This window comes from Mustela nivalis (assembly GCF_964662115.1).
Source record: "Mustela nivalis genome assembly, chromosome: 8".
In the NCBI taxonomy this organism is placed as follows: Eukaryota; Metazoa; Chordata; class Mammalia; order Carnivora; family Mustelidae; genus Mustela; species Mustela nivalis.
In genome coordinates, this window is record NC_139027.1 from 73,106,673 (window position 1) to 73,126,444 (window position 19,772).

Below are 19,772 nucleotides of genomic sequence, written 5' to 3' on the forward strand. Positions count from 1 at the left end.
AGCGCACTGGTGTCACGTGCTCGCCCCCGGAAGCGCGACCGACTGGCTCGGCTCTGGTGGGGCTTGGGAGCGAAGGAGTTTCCGAGCTATGGCGAAGTCCGGGAGGGAGGTGGATGCTCAGAGCGTGGCTGCGTTCACCGTGTTAAAGCGGGCGGTGGAGCTAGACTCGGAGTCCCGGTACCAGCAGGCTCTGGTTTGTTACCAAGAGGGGATAGACCTGCTCATGCAGGTTCTGAGAGGTGAGCAGGGAGCCGTGGAGAGAGGATGAGAAGAAAGGAACTGGATCCCTTTATCTGGGGGCGGAGTGAAAGTTAAAGATCCTTTCTGTGAAAGGAAGCAAATACAGAAGGTGGATATTCTACAGAACAAGTGGACTGGTTTCTTTTATATCTTTAATAGATGTCATCAAAAAAGAGGGACAGTACTCTAGATTTTTAAGAGACAGAATAAAATGTAATATATAAACTTTCATAGGACTAGTTTGGAGCAAAATGTAAAAGACTTTTGGAGCAGTTTTGGAAAGTTTGAGTATGGATTGGGTAACACTCAAATTACTGACTTCGTTAAGCAGTATGGTATTTTTGAAAACTGTCTTTGGTTTTTAGAGATGTAGACTGAAGTGTCCTGGGAAGAATTTGTCATGATGGCTGAATTTAATTTTAGAAACAAAAAACAAAACAAAACAAAAAAAACAGGTGGAGCAAATGTGGCAGATCTACATGATGGGTAATAAGGGTGTTCATTACACTATGATTACTTTTCTGTTTAGACATTTTGGTTAGAAGTAAACAAAAAATCATGTAGCGGTAAAAGAAAAAACATTTGTAAGAAACATGTATACTGAATTTCAGTGGGAGAAATGCATAATTGTGGGTGGGGCAGTGAGAATTTATCTGTCCCGTAGTTATTCAATTTTGAGAAGTACCCAAACAACCATTAACAGCTAGTACAATCCCTGGCCTGTAGTAGACACCAGTAATTAGGTATTAAACTGATTTTAGACTGGTCCCTGCTCCACACCCTCTGGGGCTCCCAGTCTGGCCTAAGATCTCCCCATTGTGCCTTTTAGCGTAAGTGTTAAAGAAGCTTTGAAAAGACAGCAGAGAGTGGGGTGCTTTGGTCAGATCTGTGAAACTACAGGAGCATCTGGATGACTCAGATGGTTAAGCCTCTGACTTCAGCTCGTCATGATACTGGAGTTCTGAGATAGAGCAGCCCACTGGGTTCCACACTCAGCTAGCTGAGACTCTGCTTCTCCTTTTGCCCCTCCTGCGTGCCCATACTCTCTCAAAATCCAACCAAAAAAAAGAACTGTCTGCTTTGGGGGGCGCCTGGGTGGCTCAGTGGGTTAAAGCCTCTGCCTTCTGCTCAGGTCATGATCTGAGTCCTGGGATGGAGCCCCACATCCATCCGGCTCTCTGCTCAGCAGGGAGCCTGCTTCCTCCTCTCTCTCTGCCTGCCTCTCTGCCCACTTGTAATCTCTGTCTGTCAAATAAATAAATAAAATCTTAAAATAAAAATTTTAAAGCTGCCTTGGGAAAGCCCATTTGATGATGATAGTGATGGTGATGATAAAAGTAATTATCATTTATAAGTGCTGAGTGGTGGCACTGTGCGGAGCACATCAAAATCATGATCTTGTTTCATCCCTACAATTGCCCTTAAAATAGGAGGTGATATCATCCTCATTTGCAGCATAACATTAAGCTTTTCAGTTCTACCACAATTAGTTGGGTCACAATTGGAGCCCAGAGTTTTAAAGACTCAGGTATACTGACTGCCCAAAAGACAGTGTACCCTGTTGGTCAGGTGTTGCTCTGCTAAAGTTCTGGTGTTTTAGGATTTGTTTGTTGGAACACTGCTCAAGTTCTGGCACTCTGGGAATCTGAATCAGGAGAATCACAGTTTTGCTCCAGTGTGCTCTGCTGATTCTGTGTGGAATTTAAGAAACAAACAAACAAAAAAAAAAGAGGGAGGCAAACCAAGAAACAGACTCATAACTATAGAGAATAAACTGATGGGAGTTTAAAAATGAAATTATTATGGAAAATATAAGCAATATCAAAAGGATGGAATGAAGAAACTAGAAGTGAGTTGATGACTGAGTTTTGGGGGGTGGGGCTTGGGGTAAGATTTTATTGATAATGTATATTTTAAAAATACCTTACATTTTTGGGGTGGCTGGGAAAATGATTGAACATGAATTATAATGGGGAAGTCTGAAAGAGAAGCTGGTTTTGTGGAAGAAAGATAGATATTGTTTGGTGTGTTTTGATTATGCTAAGATTTCAGGCTTGTGGTTGATTAGACAAAATAGTTCTCATACTCCGCTTTGACGTGTAATAAGCCCCCTTTGTCACCTCTCCAAATTTGGGGTCCCTGCCAGTGAGTCACAATTTCAGAATCTCAACTCCTATATAAAGCTGTTTCAGAGGCTTAGTGTAAAAAATGAAGGTCTTTTGTGATCAGGGCAAATTTGAGCCCATTTGTGCATTTTAGGACTGAGGCAAACCATGTCTAAGGATAGGAAATTTGTAGAAGACTTGAGAAACTGGAAATAATTCCTGTACTAATTAGAAAAACTTTTTTGGAAATTTGAGAATGTATTTTTAAATTTGTAGGTACCAAAGATGACACAAAGAAATCTAATCTCAGAAAGCAAATTACTGGCTACATGGATAGAGCAGAAATAGTGAAGAAATACTTGGATCAAGAAAAAGAAGGTAAAGGCTGATTTACAGAATGTGTCTATAAACTGTTGCAACAAAGCCCATTTTGTGCCTTGTTTCTGGCTCTGCCTTTTGGAACTCTTTGTGGTCTGGACCGTTTAAACCTAGAGATTTACTCTACACTTCCACTTCCCTATACATAATCTATTCTTAACCTTTTTTGTGGGATCCAGGGGGGAGGTGGTTTTCACATACCCTGTTGAGAATCTGATGAGAGCTATACATACTGCAAACTCTGCATGCTGTTTTAAGGAATTCACAGATCCCCCATGAAGTGTGAACTGCACTTGAAAGAATACTGCACAGAAATAGGGAATGTAAATCATGTATTTTATTTGTGTTACCCATTAGAAAAGGACCAAAATGTTGAAGTAGCTAAAGAAACTCCTGGAACTTCTTTAGGATTTTGCTTTGAATCAAAACATTTCAGGAGTTAAGTATTCCTAATGACTAGAGATGCCGTAGGTGTCCATCTCTACTTAGTAGTCTTATTCTTGGTTTCCGCTCAGGTCTTGACCTCAGGGTTGTGAGATTGAGCTCTGTGTTGGGCTCTGTGTGCAGGCAGCATAGAGGCTGCTTAAGATTCTCTCTCCCTCTGCCCCTCCCCACACCCTGCTCTAAATAAATAAATAAATAAGTAAAATCTTCAAAAGATCCATTAAAAAAAAAAAACAACCAACCCACATCAGTGGCTCCAGCCCTCAGCTGCTCTTCTTACTGTTTATACAGCAACCCCCCCCTACCTTCCTAGTATTCTGTATGAGCCCATGGGTGTCTCCCTCCCCGAGCTCTTCTGTTGGGTTGAAACAAAATGGTGTTTTCTTCACCCTAAATTGAAATGTACAATGAAATTTCCTTTTAGAACATGGGTGAAATATAGTACCATCAGCATTGTGTTTTGAATACATTGGTTTGAAAACTGATGCATAGTTGCTAATATTATATTTGTGGAAACATTAGGAACAGAATCCAAACTTCTGGTTTTTAAATAAACTTTAAATATGCAACCATAATATAAATTAGGAACTGCCATTAGGGATCATATTGTTAAAAAATCTTAAGGGTCTGTGATAATGAATTAATAATTATTCATTTGGAAGAAACAAAAACAATGGAACTATTTTACTGATCCTGTGGCATCCTAGTCATTGGCTTGGGTTGTTAAGAAGTGCTATAAATTTCTGTGTAAAATATTCTCTGTAAGTTCTAAGAAAGACTTCTAAATTCCATATAATACTGCATTTACATGTTTCATACTTTAGCTATTAAATTGAGGATATAAAATACTTAAATCTGAAGAGGATAAGGTAGCCCCTGAGTTCTAGCTTACGGTTCTACTCACGGTGACAGAATGTCAGCTATCATACATCTAGGCTTCTCTTGAATCAACTGCCTGGTTTATAGGATTCGACTCAAGAACATGTTCCAGGAAATCTCTGTAACTTTCCTACTTGGCCTCCATGAAGATAGAAGTCACTTACGGAATTGTTTGCCTTATTTATCTCTGCGCATAGCATCTTCTATTATCTCTCGTATATCTGTAGTAGGTATTTAGATATGTCTGCTGAGTGGAGAAGTTAAGAAAATGAACTTGTACCTGATCCTGATTAATCACTGTATGTAAATATGTGTAAAAAGAAAATAAATGGTCGCTGATTTTATTATTATTTTATTATCGATCTTTATTATTATTTTATTATTGAAATTATTATTGAAACGATTATTGTTTTGTAGATGGAAAATATCACGAGCAGATTAAAATAGAAGAGAATGCAACAGGTTTCAGTTATGAGTCGCTTTTTCAAAAATACCTTAATGAAACAGTTACAGAAGTTTGGATACAAGATCCTTATATTAGACAGATTCATCAGGTAAGTGAAGTGTACAAAAGTATGATGAAATGTTATTTAAAATGTATGAGTTAATAATAACCTATCCCAATATCTTTCAGCTATATAACTTTCTTCGATTTTGTGAGATGCTTATTAAGAAACCTTGTAAAGTAAAAACTATTCATCTTCTCACCTCTCTGGATGAAGTAGGTATCTGGAAGCATTTACTCTTTCTTCGTTAACTTTATTCAGTTACGAGATGTAGTTTGAGTAAGGAAAATGTGGACATATTTCAGCTAGAACTATTTCTTTGGGAATTATCTAACAATAGGCCTAAAATACCTGCCAAGAAATATTGTTGATTTTTTTCTGATTTTGTTTTACCTTGGTTTGGCCACTTTGCTAAACTCTCAGATTCAAGTAGCTCATCAGTTTAGTCTCTTATATGTTCCAGGAGATGATCACATGCCTGCACTATTGGTAGTTTTGTCTCTTCTTTACCAGTGATTATATCTCTTTTTCTTGATTTATTGTATTGGCCTTTGGGTGGATCATAGCATGATAGTGAGCATTTCCATCTTGATTTTGACTTAAATAGGAATGCTTCTAAATAAGCCAGATTCCTAGGATTAATTTGAAAAGAAAGCAGCCCCATCTGAATAACTAAACAGCATTACTAAAACACATTTTAGGAGAAGGGACAGAATGGTGTTATGTACACATTAGAAAAAGACATTTTCACAAAAACAAGTGCTATTAAACTGCTTCATACTCTGGTTAATAGACTTTGAAACTAATATGGAATCTTTCCCATTTTAATTCACCCATGATACACATTGCACAGCTTAATAATGATTTGAAATACTAATAACTGAACAGAAAATTGTATTTTTCCTATTAACAGGGTAGTGGGAAACAGCAGCAAAGTAGTGGTCTGCAAGAAATAAAAGAGTCACTCCAGAATCATGGGGTGCTGTTGGAAATAGAATATTCTTCTTCAATTCATGACCGAGAAATTAGGTTAGTGTATACCAATATTTTAATTTTTATGCTGTTGAAAATACTTATTTTTATTTCTTTTAATACATTTATATAATTGTATATAAATATTATTAAAATTTTAAGTAAAGCTCAATTTTAGTATCTTTTCACTTTTGAGGAAAAAATCTGGCTTATTATGTTCATAATGGAATTCATAATGGAATAAAGTTTACGTGTTCTATTTCATGTTAGAAGAGGAAATACTTTTCTATCCAAGTAGGTAGTATTATGGTATTGGAATAATTTTCTGGTGATAATATTTATTATTCTGATGATTTTAGTATTCTTACAGTTTATTAAATAATCTCATAGGTGTGATAGTATGTGACAGTGTCAGAAGGAAACAGTATATGCAGGTATGTTAGTAGTGTGTTCCTCTATTTAGCACAGTGGCTTTCATACGTTTATAGTAATTGCACCCTTAGTTTTAATGAAAACTTAAGCATAACCTAAATGCAGAGCAGGTGAAAATGCAGTGCTGTGGTTGAAGCAGAGGTCAGCATCCAGAGCTCTTCTTGCTTATGTCCTCCATCTCTAGGTAGGGAACCCCTGTAACACACTATAGTCTGCCTGAATACATGTAGCAAAACAGGAAGGTTTTGTCAGAAATCTGAAATTCAAGAGTAAGATTTAATTGAATTGTCACATTTGTTACTGGCTAATCAAATCAATTCATGGTTTCTTTGGATATTTTTATTTCATTGTAGACATAGCCCATGAGTAACCCCTGGTTTTGTTCAACTCATGGCACTGCAGAAAGTGATTTTCTTTGTTAGGAGGAAATGTTGCTGATGCTTGCTACACTACACCTTTGATAACTGTCTGACCTAAATTTCTGGAATATAATACTGTATTCAATAGGTTTAATAATGGATGGATGATTAAGATTGGAAGGGGACTTGACTATTTTAAGAAACCACAGGTAGGATATAGTCTTATGAGTATGTTATACTCTTTTTGTATCATTTTAACAACATGGCTGTGGGTATTTTTAATTAAAAAAAACCTCTTTTCTTCTCTTCTTAGAGTCGTTTTTCCCTTGGATATTGTGATTTTGATTTAAGACCATGTCATGAAACAACAGTGGACATTTTTCATAATAAGCACACAAAAAAAATATGATGGGTAGCAGCTTAATTTGCATTATATATTTCTATTTTAAGTGAATATTGATTTTGTTACTTTGGACAGATCATTCCTATAATTATGAATTTAACAATAAATTTTTACATTTCTACTAATTTATGGATCCATTTTTCAGTTATGTAACCAATCCTAAATATTTTTATAAATACATTATTCAGTAGATTTACAGCATTTCCAGTCACAAGATTAATTTGAACATTTTACTAGCTTTTCTCTTATTTGACTGTTGGAGAATTAATCAATAAATAATGAGCACCAATTATGAAAATGAATTGGATATTAATCTTGCCCCGGGAATTTAGCATCTGGGAGGAAAAATCATGGATTAGAGTATTCTTTTAAGAGGCAGATGGGCTTGTGGGTCTAATAACCAGGAAAAAAATGTTAATTTTATTACAATTACGTGTCCCTGTTAGAAATTCACCAACATTCATTTATCCAGTATCACTTTACTCCGTAAAGGCAAATCAACCTGCTTAGTTATGCAGATACATTTTGCATCTTATTCAACCTTGGTTTGCACATTTGTAAAGCTTTGCAGCTTATAATCAACTGTTCGGGTAAGCTTATCCATCCAGATGCCAGTTGACTGGTTGGGGATGAAGACTAGGTTCCATGGAGATAGGCTGGGATTGGGAATAAAGGTAGAAGTAACGGGCAGTCCAGAAGCTTAAAGAATAAGGTAAGCCAGTCTGTGGAGGGAAATAGAAGTACTCGTGTTGGAGAATACATGCATATAAATATCATATCTGGAGAAGACTGAAGATTACCTTCAAGATTAAATAGTGTGTAAGACCAAAGCCAGGTAGAAGCCATGGGAACAAGGTCAGGCAGAGTGGTCCTGGGTGACTTTGACACCAGGTTTATGTTTTACCTCTGGGAGCCAGCAGTCACCTGACTTAGTTGTCATAAAAGACTAACAAGGGATTCCAAAAAAGTTCCTAATGTTTTTGTTTAATATTTTCAGGTTCAGGTGCTGGTAATGCTGAATCTGAAAAGTCTCAAGCCAGTTTGTCAAGCTTTTTCATATGGAAATTCAGGGTCTCAGGAGAGCAAGTGTTGGACTTAATCAGAAGTTACTTTCTACAAAGTATTGTAGCTTATTTTGCCAGGTGCCTATCAGGATGTGGAAGTAGAAGGGCTTTTCATTCAGGTGAGAACATGTATTAGACCTCCTCCTTTTTATGTTAAAATAACCACTCTGATTTCTTCTAGAGCATGTGAATCTATCACTATAGAGATTCAGCAGTCACAACCCTATGAAATTAACTTTGGGTTAACCAACCTACATAGGGATACTGCCTAAGAGGTACTGATATTTAAGGAAGAGCACCTATCCATTATTTATAGTAATGGATAAAACAGTAATGCATCCATTATTCTAGATATTTGAAATCTATCCCCAGATTCAATTAAAACATTAGAAGACTACCATATGCAAGTTACTTATTAAATACATCAAGAAATGTGCAAGAACTGTGTGATAAAACTGTAAACTTTATGGAAGAATGTAAAAGAAAACTAGGAAAGACAATTATATATTCTTGAATGGGAAGGCTTAATAAGATGTTATTTCTCCCTAATTTGTAAATTAAATGACAAAGAGACTAACACTAGGAGACTTGCTTGATAAGTCTAGAGACAAAAAGTTATAATATATATATTTTTAAAGTATGAGCATAAGAATGGACAAATCAGTGGGGTAAAGAGTCTGGAAACGCCGGAGAGAGAAAGTAAATGTGTATATGGGTCCTTAATGCACAACAAAGGTATGATTCATATTAGTGGGGAAAGAGTAGACTATACAATAAATGTTTGGAAAAAAACATTAGATCTCTACCTCACATAGAGGTTATTCTGTTAAAGAGCTAATTAAATGAAAAAAAAAATTTTTTTTCCCCTAAGATTTTATCCATTTGGGAGAAAGAGAACATGAGAGAGAGACAGAGAGCAAGGGCAGAGATATAGAGGGAAAAGCAGGCTCCCTGCTTAGCAGGGAGCCTGATGTGGGACTCCATCCCAAGACTCTGGGATCATGACCTGACCCAAGGCAGATGCTTTTTTTTTTTTTTAATTAAATTTATTTATTTTTTTTAATAAACATATAATGTATTTTTATCCCCAGGGGTACAGGTCTATGAATTGCCAGGTTTACACATTTCACAGCACTCATCATAGCACATACCCTCCCCAATGTCCATATCCCCTCCACCCTCTCCCGTCCTCCCTCCCCCCAGCAACCCTCAGTCTGTTTTTTGAGATTGAGTCTTTTATGGTTTGTCTCCCTCCAATCCCACCTTCTTTCATTTTTTCTTTTCCTACCCCCTACCCCCCCACATTACATCTCCACTTCTTCATATCAGGGAGATCATATGATAGTTGTCTTTCTCTGATTGACTTATTTCGCTAAGCATGATACCCTCTAGTTCTATCCACTTCGTCGCAAATGGCAAGATTTCATTTCTTTTGATGGCTGCATAGTATTCCATTGTGTATATATACCACATCTTCTTTATCCATTCATCTGTTGATGGACATCTAGGTTCTTTCCATAGTTTGGCTATTGTGGACATTGCTGCTATAAACATTCGGGTGCACGTGCCCCTTCGGAGCACCACGTTTGTATCTTTAGGATATATACCCAGTAGTGCAATTGCTGGGTCATAGGGTAGCTCTATTTTCAGTTTTTTGAGGAACCTCCACATGGTTTTCCAGAGTGGTTGCACCAGCTTGTATTCCCACCAACAGTGTAGGAGGGTACCCCTCTCTAAGGCAGATGCTTAATTGACTGAGCCATCCAGGTGCCCTGAAAAGTTAACGCTCAACTAAATATACTAGGATAACACAAAACCCAGGAATTATCAAGGAAAGGAAAAGGCAAAAGATTTGATCATGTAAATATTGAAAACTTGAGAGAACCATAAAAAGTTATGTTGACATCAAATTTATAGCATATAAAGGGTTAATAGTACTAATACATAAGGAAGATAGCCAGATTTTCCAGAAGTGAGTTCAATCTTGCCTCCCTTAGCCTTACCAAGGACTTGGGGCGATCTTTTCCTCTCTGCTGCATTGTTTCTGCCAGTACAGACCTGCCCAGCCAAGATACTACCCACCCTATTTCTTTGTTCTTTGTGAACAAACTCCCTAAAGTTCTCTATACAGTTTTCCCCATTTCCTTACCACGTATTAATACTTCAGTGCACTTTAACCAGGCTATCCAATCATTCCACTGAAATTCCTCTTGCTAAGGTCACCAGTGACTTCCATTATTACAATATCTGGTGGGTACTTCCTAACCTTCATATTACTTGAACTTTCAGGACTATTTGACCCAATTGGCCACTCCCTTCTTAAAATTCTTAAATTCCATGAAACATACTTTCCTTCTCCTCCATCCTGTTTTTTAAATATTGGTATTCTCCTAAATTAGATATTAAGTAGAACCACTTTTTTAAAAAAAAATCTACACTCTCCCTCACGTGATTATACCAGTAATTTCTTATTGAAAAGCCACAGAAACTGCTCTTACTTGATGTAAGCAAAAAAGATATTATAAAGATAGTGGGTAGTTCTGACCATCACCCCAAGAGTTACATACTGGGCCTTGGAAGTGCTGCAGTGAAAAAAACCCATAGCTAGAATCACATCACAGAACTAATTGTTGGTACTACTGCTGACCCTAAGGCAGCCTGAACTTTAAGTAGCCTTATTACCACTTCTGTCACTTAAATTATTGGGTACTTAAATGCTGCCATGCTTAGCACCTACACCCCAGAAATTCAGGCCCTGGTACTACTGCCAGAGAAGGGCTTTCCCCACCCTAGGTTCACTTCATCATGTTTCATTCAGAGTCTGAAGCAAGCACATCAGATTGGTCTAAGTCATGTACTCTCACCCTAGATTCAAGAGAGGCTTAGGAAGAGAGTACAGTGAAAATTTCAGTGTCCACAGAGGGGAGTGATGTTGTTTTTTAACCTCTGGAGTTCCCCAGGTGAAATTCAAAACTGGTGTCCATACACTCAGGGAAAGAAGAGACTAAAGAAAGAGGCAGACCACTCCAGATTGGTAGGTGGGGTTTAATAAGCAATGGAACTTACAAATGAGGCTTGTCTTGGGTGGCTACAAGATAAGTAATCTCCACACATGCCGTGGAGAGGTGGTCAAGAATTCATGGAGGCCTTGATGGGATACAAGTCACATACACAATCTGGATAGTCTCAGTAACATATGACTCTCTCAAAGCTGAGTCCATGAAGTGGCTTCTAGTGTGGGAGCACTGGGCAGAACACACATTCCAAGGATGGGAGGGTGTAAAGAGCCACTGATTGCCCATATCCAGTTCAGGGGTCAACTGCAGTCACATCCTTTTGACGTCTCCAACAGGTGGGTTCTGCCTTGCAGTAAGGTTTTTTAAGTTGGAGAAATCCTCAAAGAGTGAGGGGACTCAGGTGCTAAACACTTAAGCTTTAAGATGAATATAAAGATTCACAAGTATCCATTTTCATGACTTAAAATACTATGTATATGCTGTCACCTCCTAAATATATAAATTAAGCCAAAGCTTTCCTTGGAGCTGTGATCCTATAAATTCAGCTGCCTATTTGGCATTTTTTCTGGCATTTCAGAAGCACACAGTCATTTCAAATACAGGATGCTGCAACCGAACTTCAGAAACACATTCCCCACTGGGAGTGGGATGGGAGCATCCATCCAGTTGCTCAAATAAGAAATCTAGGAATCGTTCTTGATTCCTCATCTCCTTTATCCTCATATGGGAGCAATCAGAAAATTCTGTGGACTCTCACTGCAAAACATACCTTTTCTATTCCAGGTGATGTTTGTTAAATTTCCCTTTTGGAACTTGAAGTCTTTAATCACCTTTCAACTGATGATATCCTTGCTTTTAAGAAACAAGTGGTATCAGAAAAGCATGAGTTCTTTATTGTCCCAAAGCACATCATGCCAGGTTTTTACACCTTTCTTGGAAAGCAATTTTAACACATTGCAGCAAATATAATGCATAAAAAATATGCCCATGAGAAATTTCTTCAAAATTGTTTATTTGCTATTTAATATTGCTGGAGAAGAACAGAAGGACCTGCCTATGAAACCTGACTCAAATGAAGAATGGTTAGACTGCCAATTATGTTTGTCCCAGGAGCCCCTTGAAAAGTAAAATCCTCTTCACTTATTCCACTCCCACACTGAGAGAACCAGCTACAGGCAAAACCCTGTGTGTCCACTCCTATCCCTCCCCTTCATCATAAAAAAAGGGGTGAAATGTGGATCCACTCAGTTACAAGAGCTCATAAGAGCTAAATTCACGTGTTAAAATCCTAACCCCCAGTACCTCAGAATGTAACTATATTTGGAGATAAGGTCTTCAAAGAGTTATAGAGTTAAAATGATGTCTTTAGAGTGGACCCTAATCCAGTAAGATTGGTGTCCTTATAAGAAGTGGAAATTTTGACATGGATATGCACACTCAGAGGAAACCTAACAGCACCCCAGTTGGCATTAAAGGTTAATGTGCTTCAAACTTATGCACTTCTTGCTTGCTGTCCTAAATCCAAGTTTATAGCAGTACTAACCTACTTCCTTTAAGATCCTGCACACTGAGGAACTTGAGGAACAAAGAACCAGACTTTCCAGAAGATAAGGCTTGACCACACTTAAAAATAGCCACCACTGACCAGGGGCATCCTCATTCAGAGACATATGGGAGCCTTGATTCCTGGTACAGGGGGAGGAGTCCATACTGCTTTGCAGGATATGGCTCATTGGGCTGCAGGGGCATCCTTTACTGAGAGACACTTAGGAGCCTTGATTATTGGTAGAGCAGAGGATTCTGTAAGATTTTTAGAAGACCAATGATTAACTGCTGAGCACCAACTACTGCACATAGCACCCCTCACCATTTCCTGCACCTTCGCTTTTAAAAAGGTATTTCCCCTAGACAGGAAAGAAGGTCTCTGAGATGTTAATCTCCCATTTTTCCACGTTGCCAACTTCTTCAATAAAGCAACCTTTCCTTTTCCACCAAGACTTACCTCTTGAGTATTGCCTTTGGAGTGGTGAGTTTGGAAATGACCCCCTCTCCGATAACAGAAAGATGATGTGAGGATACAGCAAGAAGGCAGCTATCTGCAGGCCAAGGAGAGAGGCCACAGGAGACACCAAACCCATTCAGCACTTTGATCTTGGACTTCCTGGCCTCCAGAACTGTGAGAAAATATATTTTTATTATATAAGCCACATAATCTGTAGTATTTTGTTATGGCAGCCCTAGCAAACTAATATACACTGCTTTATTGTTTCCCTTTAAAAGGAATCAGAATGAAGCCTTGTCCTGAAAATGGAAGTCATCCTTAATTTTTGACAAGGCTTAACACAATGTCAGCATCTCTCCACGGATACTGCCAGCATTACCTCTGCTGGGATTCCTGCAGTAGTCTCCTAAAAGACTTTCTGCTTTCTGTCTTCTCTTCCTCCAATCCATTCTCCACAGAGCAGATGGAAGAGTCTATAACAACTGCAGTATCGTTGCACTTAAAATAAGATCTATGTCTACCTTGGGCTGTCTGTCCCTACATGATCCGGTCTCTTTTCTCTCCATCCCCATCTTGCTCCATTCTCCCCCTTGTTCTCACACTTCAGTTTGCTTATACTTCCTTTGCAATAACCTTTTACCTGCTTTAGGGCTCTCTGAGTGCTGTTGTGTGGTAGAGTATACTTTAGAAAAATGTTTGCAATAAGATGTCTCAGACCCAGTAGTAATTTTTATAATGACTTTAACATTCCTCCCATGAAGAGGTGGTTATTGGTGTTCTCTCCTCTTGGATTTGGGTGCATGTGAGACTATACAGGTTGCTTCCAGGATAAGATATAAAAGGAAATCATTTCTGTTAGGCTTTCTTGAGTCACTTGTTCTGGGAATCCAGCTACCATGCTGTGAGGAAGTTCAGGCAGCCTTGATTAGGCCCAAGTGGAAAGGACTTGAAGCCTTCAACCCATAGGTCCAGCTGAGCTCCCAGGCAATTGCCAGCCCCAATTTGCCAGCCATGTGAGCCATCTTGAAACAGGTATTTCCAGCTCTTTAGGCTGTCCTAGCCTATGCCACTGGATCATACGCACTATCCCCATGAAAGCTCAAATTGTAGATTTATGAATAAAATAAATGTTGTTTTAAGCCACTAAGTTTTGGAGTGGTTTGTTAAGAGGCAATAAATAACTGACAAAACTGGGAATGCTCTCCTCCCCATGCCACTCGGCTTGGCTGCTTCTCATTCTTCAGGTCTCCATTTCAATGTCCTCTCCCTGATAGCTCTAGCTAGGTAGCCCCTATTATTGTCCGTTTTAACTACCAGGGCTTTTCTTGCCTTATAAATTATATGCTGATTTGTTTGTGTTAGGCTCATGTTTTTTAAATTCCAGTCTTGACCTAATAGTGGTGATAAAATCATTTTTAAAAGATGAAATAAAACCAAATATAAAATGTCAAGTAAGTAACTAGTATAGGATAAACATTGCATTGTAAAACTGGTTAGGTATAGATAATATCTGTGCTAGTACATTATGTAAAACATATTTTTTTACTCTAGTCTTTAAGGAGTTTGATATATAAATTGTCAATTCCTGAGCTCAGTGTCTCTTTCACTCACCATGAACATCCAACAACTACAAAGTACCTGGCACATAGTAAGCATTCAGAAAACACACCCAAAGTACTGTAGAAATCAGAGGAGTATGTGAGCGAACTATAAAAACACAAAGTGGTTGTCGGCAATGTTACTCCTTGAAGAAATTTGGCAACAAGATGTAGAGATACAACAAAACCTTAAGCAGGGATTCTGGGGAGAGAAGAGACATGAGCATGTTTATTCACTATGTCTGAGGATCCAGGAAGTGGAGACAGAAAACGTAAGATAAAAAATATAAACATTTAATAGTAGAAGGCCCAAAAAGGTTGGAAAGGACAAAGATCCAGGTACAACTAGCCTTAAGGGAAAGGTGTTATTTGAGAACGAATGAGAAATGTTGAGAGGAAGTGAGGTGCAGAAGGAGCTCATTTATGAAGGCTTCCACTGTCAAATTCTGAGTCAAGGTTTGTGACAAGAGGAGTAGAGTTCTGAGTTAAAGAAAAGTGGAAACACTTATGAATAAGGCCTCTGAAGCATGAGGGAGTCAATGGAGAGGAACTGAATCTGACACCAATAAAGGATAAATATAAATATGAAATTGGTTTAATTTGCATGATTATGTGAATTTTCTTCCACCATTGCCTGTCATTACTCCTATGACAGGAGTAAAAATTCAGCTGATGGGATAATAATATAACAAAGGCCATTGTAGGTCAAGAGAGAAAAGCAAATGAGAATGCTGGTAAGATAAGACAATATACTTGAAAGAATTCAGGGTTGGGTTGGAAGGGAGATGAAGCAAGAGATTTTGAGGGTTAAGAGCTTAGAAAAGTGCAATGGGTTTAATTTAACAGGAGAGGACAGTGGATGAGAAAGTACAGCTGATACTTGAATAATGTGGGGGTTAGAGGTGCTGACCATGGCAGTTGAAAATCCACATAAAACTTTGTCTCCCCAAAAAATGTAACTAGTAGCCTACTAAACAGCAGCCTTACTAGTAACCATCAAGACATATTTTGAATGTATTATATACTGTATTCTTACAATGAAGCTAGAAAAAATGTTACTTAAAAATCATAAGAGAGGGGCTCCTGGATAGCTCAGTTGGTTGGGCGTCTGCCTTTTGCTCAGGTCATGATCTCAGGGTCCTGGGATTGAGTCCCACATTGGGCTCCCTGCCCTGCTTCTCCCTCTCACTCTGCCTCTCCCCCTGCTTATGTGCTCGCTCTCTCTTTCTCTCTCAGATAAATAAAATATTTTTTTAAAAAATCATAAGTGGGGACACCTGGGTGGCTCAGTGGGTTGAGCCTCTGCCTTCAGCTTGGGTCATGATATCGGGTCCTGGGACTGAGCCCCGTGTCAGGCTCCCTGCGGAGCCTTGATTCCTCGCCTCTCTCTGCCTACTTGTGATCTCTCTCTCTCTCTCTCTCAAATAAATAAAATCTTTTAAAAAAAATTGTAAGAGAAAATACATTTATAGCACTGTAAAACATCTACATGTAATTGAAACCATGCAGTTCAAACCCACTATTCAAGGGTCAACCGTATAATTAAAAGGAAGAATTTTAGAGTTTAAATTATCAGAGGTGACAAGAAGCCTGGGTTATATTCCTTAGGGGTGAGAAAAAGAACTAACTCAGAGATCATAGTGTTGAGTATCATATACACCCCCATGATAACAAAAAGGAACAGATATATGTGTGGTAGATGAAAAAAAAAATCATTGAAAAAAGGGGACTTAAGAAAACACAGACTAGGTGACAATTCCTAACAGTGAATAGTCACTGAAAGAGACTAGGTCTTTTTTAAGAGACTTATGATGAGGGTTCCTGGCTGGCTCAGTTGGTAGAGCATATGACTCTTGATCTCTTGATCTCAGGGTTGTGAGTTCAAGCCCCATATTGGGTGTAGAGATTACTTAAAAAAAAAGATATACAAGGTACCTTAAACATTTTATTTTCTCATAAAATTGTTAATATTAAGAAATTTATTTGGAATCACATTATTCCCTTAATTTTTTCACAGAGAATATTCCATCTATTGTGTAGTTCATCATCTTCTGGACATGTTCTATGTAAAATATTTGTTAGCATAGTAATTTCATTTGGGCAGAACTTACTGCCAATAAAACTTGAATTTAATTTGTCACATATTTCCAGTGGCAACCAATGATCAGGTGCTTCAATATTACAGATTTCAATCCTTCCATCCTTTATGTCTATAAATATTTTAATTTCCAAGTGTGACTGTTCATATAATACATTAAAGGAAGTGTTTATACTAAACTTCGGAGTTTTGCCATATATCCACTCCCAGGTCTGTAGTTCTCTGGCTTTGTTATTTATTCCAGGAAACAGGGTCTCATCTGTTGGATTTATTAGATTGATATGGTTATCAATTTGATGATAAGCAGCATACTCTGCTGCAATAGCATTCATGAGTACTTCGCAGGTCAGAGTGGGATCTTTTTCCAAAAGATTTTTTACTATGGAAGGTATGCTTGCAGTGGCATTGCTCCTGATCCCTTGGTAAGGGCTCTTCAGCAAAGATGACAATGAGGTCCTATCGGTACTACATAATAAAGTGCAATGGTGATACGCAGTAGTCCGGCCAATTTTAGAAGCTGTTCCTGAGATTTTAAACTGCCCATCTAGCAAAAGGTCACATCTTTTGGTGGCCTGTATATCCAGCTGGGGTTGGACAGCATTCAGAGCCCTCACAACTAATTTTAGATTCTGCATTCTGTCGTACTTTTTTTTGGTTGTAAAGAAAGTCAAATTGATATTACCCATATCATGGTAGACTGTTCCTCCTCCACTTCTTCTCCGAGCCAGTTTCACACCTTCTTCTCTCATCAGATTCAGGTTGCACTCCTGCCAAGGATTCTGATGCCTGCCTATTACAACAGAAGGAGAATTTCTCCACAAGAAAAGAACCGGCTTGCCTTCTAGATTCACATGGTCATGGATCCAGTCTTCTACAGCCAGATTTTGATAAATATCACTGGAAACTGATTGGAAAATGAGCCCACTTTTTACTTTGTTTTTAAACCCAGCTGCTGGGACCTTGTAGTTACAAAGTAACTGGAAGCAGTTCTTCATGGAAAATGGGATCAGCATGCTTTTAAAAATGGAAGACTCTGGCAGCTGCGTGGCTCAGTTGGTTAAGCATCTGCCTTTGGCTCAGGTCATGATCCCAGGGTCTTGGGATCGAGTCCCGCATTCAGCTTCCTCATCCGTGGCGAGCCTGGTTCTCCCTCTTCTTCTGCTGCTCCCCTGCTTGTTCTGTGAATAAATAAATAAAATCTTAAAAAAATAATAATAAAAATGGAAGACAAATTAATCGATTGGGAAAAAGAAAAACTATTTTCTAGCTATTGATTCTTGGTCATTTTAGGTAAACTTTTCCAAGTATCCAGCTGCTTTTCTTGTCTTTTAGCTTTATCCTTAGTCTTTAGCAACTCTATAAGAGTACTCAAAGAAAATAAAGACAAACCTCAAATAATTTCAGTTGAAACAAAGGGCACAGAGTTTTCAAACAGTAAATCTGCAAATTCATTATTTAATATCTCAAAGCGAAACAAATTATCCTGAATTCACAGGTAATACATGTTCACTGAGAAAATACATATAAAAAGCAAAATAAAAGAATCCATAATATCACCCTCTGTGGATAACCACAGTTCACACTTTGGTGTGTACCTTTTTTCTGTGCATGTGTAAACACACACACACCTCCAAATTGGAACCATACTGTTATTTCAATGTTAAAGCTATTTTTATATCAGTTTTAATGTGTAATATCTCATTGTCATATATACCATAGTTTACTACCAGATCAGTCTCTTAGTTTGTAATTTTTGGGTTGTTTATAGTTTTCTGGTGTTATCAATGATATATTAATGAACATCTCTGTGGAAAGCTTTAATTTTGTCCTTAAAATACTTTAAAAAAAATTCCTATATGACTTTGAGACTTGGTTTACTAAGTCTCAGTATAATTCAGTTACAATATAATTCTTTTATTTAGTTTAATATTTAATTAGAATAGACCCCCCCGAATTTAGGGGAAGAGGCCATTAGAGTATCCAGGTTATATGGAAAGGCTATGGACAATTTCATTATGTTTGGACACTTTACATGTTATTTTTGTTAGCAGTGCTGATGGCAACAGGCTGAAAATACTAGCTATAATAAGTATTTTGACTAGTATGTTTGTAAAGAAACCATTCTATTCCAACTCTATTTCTTAGGATTCTCATAATTTTTCTTTAGCATAAAGAACCGGGATAAAATGTGTTACTAAAGTTCAAAACTAGGTCAAAATCTTCTGTAGTTCAGTAGTGTCTGACAAGCACAAATAAGAGAGTCTTCATATTTTCATCACTCTTCGTACATTTTGATAAATTACACTACAGAAAAGTTAATTCAATTTTTATTTTCTGTGTCTAGAAAGGTCAGGAGAGGTTTAATAGAATGATACTTGAATTGAGTCTCAAAATGATGGTGTTGGGGCACCTGGGTGACTCAGTGGGTTAAAGCCTCTGCCTTCGGGTCTGGTCATGATCTCAGCGTCCTGCCTGCCGAATCAGGCTCTCTGCTCGGCAGGGTGCCTGATCCCCCCCTCCCAGCCCCCCCCCCCCCCTGCCCCTCTGCCTACTTGTGATCTCTCTCTGTCAAATAAATTAATAAAATCTTAAAAAAAAAAAAAAAGGTGACATTTGAGTAAAGACTAAGAGAGCTCAGTGAGTTAGGCTGAGAACCTACTATGTGCTAGAAACTGTTCTAGACACCTGAACACACAAACGAAAAGGCTCCCCTGAGGATGTAACATTTCAACTGAGCCCTGAAGGATAATCACACAAAGAATGGGGAAACAAAAGGATATCGGAAAAAGCCCCAAGTGCCAGTTTATTAATTTACCAAGAGAACTGAAGGCTATCAGCTGGATCAGATCAGCCTGTCCAAATACTCTGTGTAGAACTACTGATAAGCCAACTTATCCTAAGTTTGGTAGGTGAAGACAGAAACTGAACAAAAGGACTTGAGTTATAGGACTTCAATGTCTGATGGGGTGAACCTTGAAGAAGCCACCTTCTCAACTTCTGGGCTCTGGAAAGATCCTGTTAAGAGCCAGGATATCCTCTCTCTCCAAGAGGAGGCCTGGATTCATCTGGGACAGATGCATCTCTCCTTTATTCAGTCCTTCAGTAACAGATCAGACCTCTAGCTGAATGATAGTCTTTAATTGCCAGGATATAGTCCAGCCTTGAAGGCCTGGTGAAACGCTGTTTCTTTAAATCAACTCTAAGTCAACTCTCACCATTTAATGAATGATTTTATCGTTTTCCCCCAGAGAACAACCCATGTTCTAGGGGGACAC

At 38.2% G+C, this 19,772-nt stretch overlaps 2 protein-coding genes across 9 annotated transcripts; one reads left to right on the forward strand and one right to left on the reverse strand.

The window, feature by feature from the left end:
• Positions 1–9: 9 nt before the first annotated feature.
• On the forward strand, positions 10–19,102 carry MITD1 (microtubule interacting and trafficking domain containing 1). 8 transcript variants are annotated; one of them, XM_082746913.1, is made up of 9 exons: positions 10–239; positions 2,622–2,723; positions 4,464–4,600; positions 4,681–4,767; positions 5,466–5,581; positions 6,464–6,524; positions 7,716–7,901; positions 12,796–12,975; positions 17,250–17,718. In XM_082746913.1, the coding sequence occupies exons 1-7, from the start codon at positions 89–91 to the stop codon at positions 7,815–7,817; spliced, it is 756 nt and encodes a 251-aa protein (XP_082603039.1). In that variant the 5' UTR covers positions 10–88; the 3' UTR covers positions 7,818–7,901; positions 12,796–12,975; positions 17,250–17,718. The 8 variants fall into 8 exon arrangements, with proteins under 8 accessions (XP_082603039.1, XP_082603040.1, XP_082603038.1 ...); XM_082746914.1 differs by lacking the exon at positions 17,250–17,718 and adding an exon at positions 13,080–16,645; XM_082746912.1 differs by lacking the exon at positions 12,796–12,975.
• LIPT1 (lipoyltransferase 1) lies at positions 16,332–17,510 on the reverse strand (the record flags this gene model as incomplete). Its single annotated transcript, XM_082746901.1, has 1 exon — positions 16,332–17,510. The coding sequence occupies one exon, from the start codon at positions 17,508–17,510 to the stop codon at positions 16,389–16,391; it is 1,122 nt and encodes a 373-aa protein (XP_082603027.1). The 3' UTR covers positions 16,332–16,388.
• Positions 19,103–19,772: the final 670 nt, after the last annotated feature.

Bases quoted from the DNA above. Each gene is read 5' to 3' on its own strand.
- MITD1 (XM_082746913.1), top strand. From the start codon at position 89: ATGGCGAAGTCCGGGAGGGAGGTGGATGCTCAGAGCGTGGCTGCGTTC. The intron at 2,724-4,463 runs GTAAAGGCTGAT...ATTGTTTTGTAG, and splicing joins CTTGGATCAAGAAAAAGAAG to ATGGAAAATATCACGAGCAG. The intron at 5,582-6,463 runs GTTAGTGTATAC...TGTATTCAATAG, and splicing joins ATTCATGACCGAGAAATTAG to GTTTAATAATGGATGGATGA.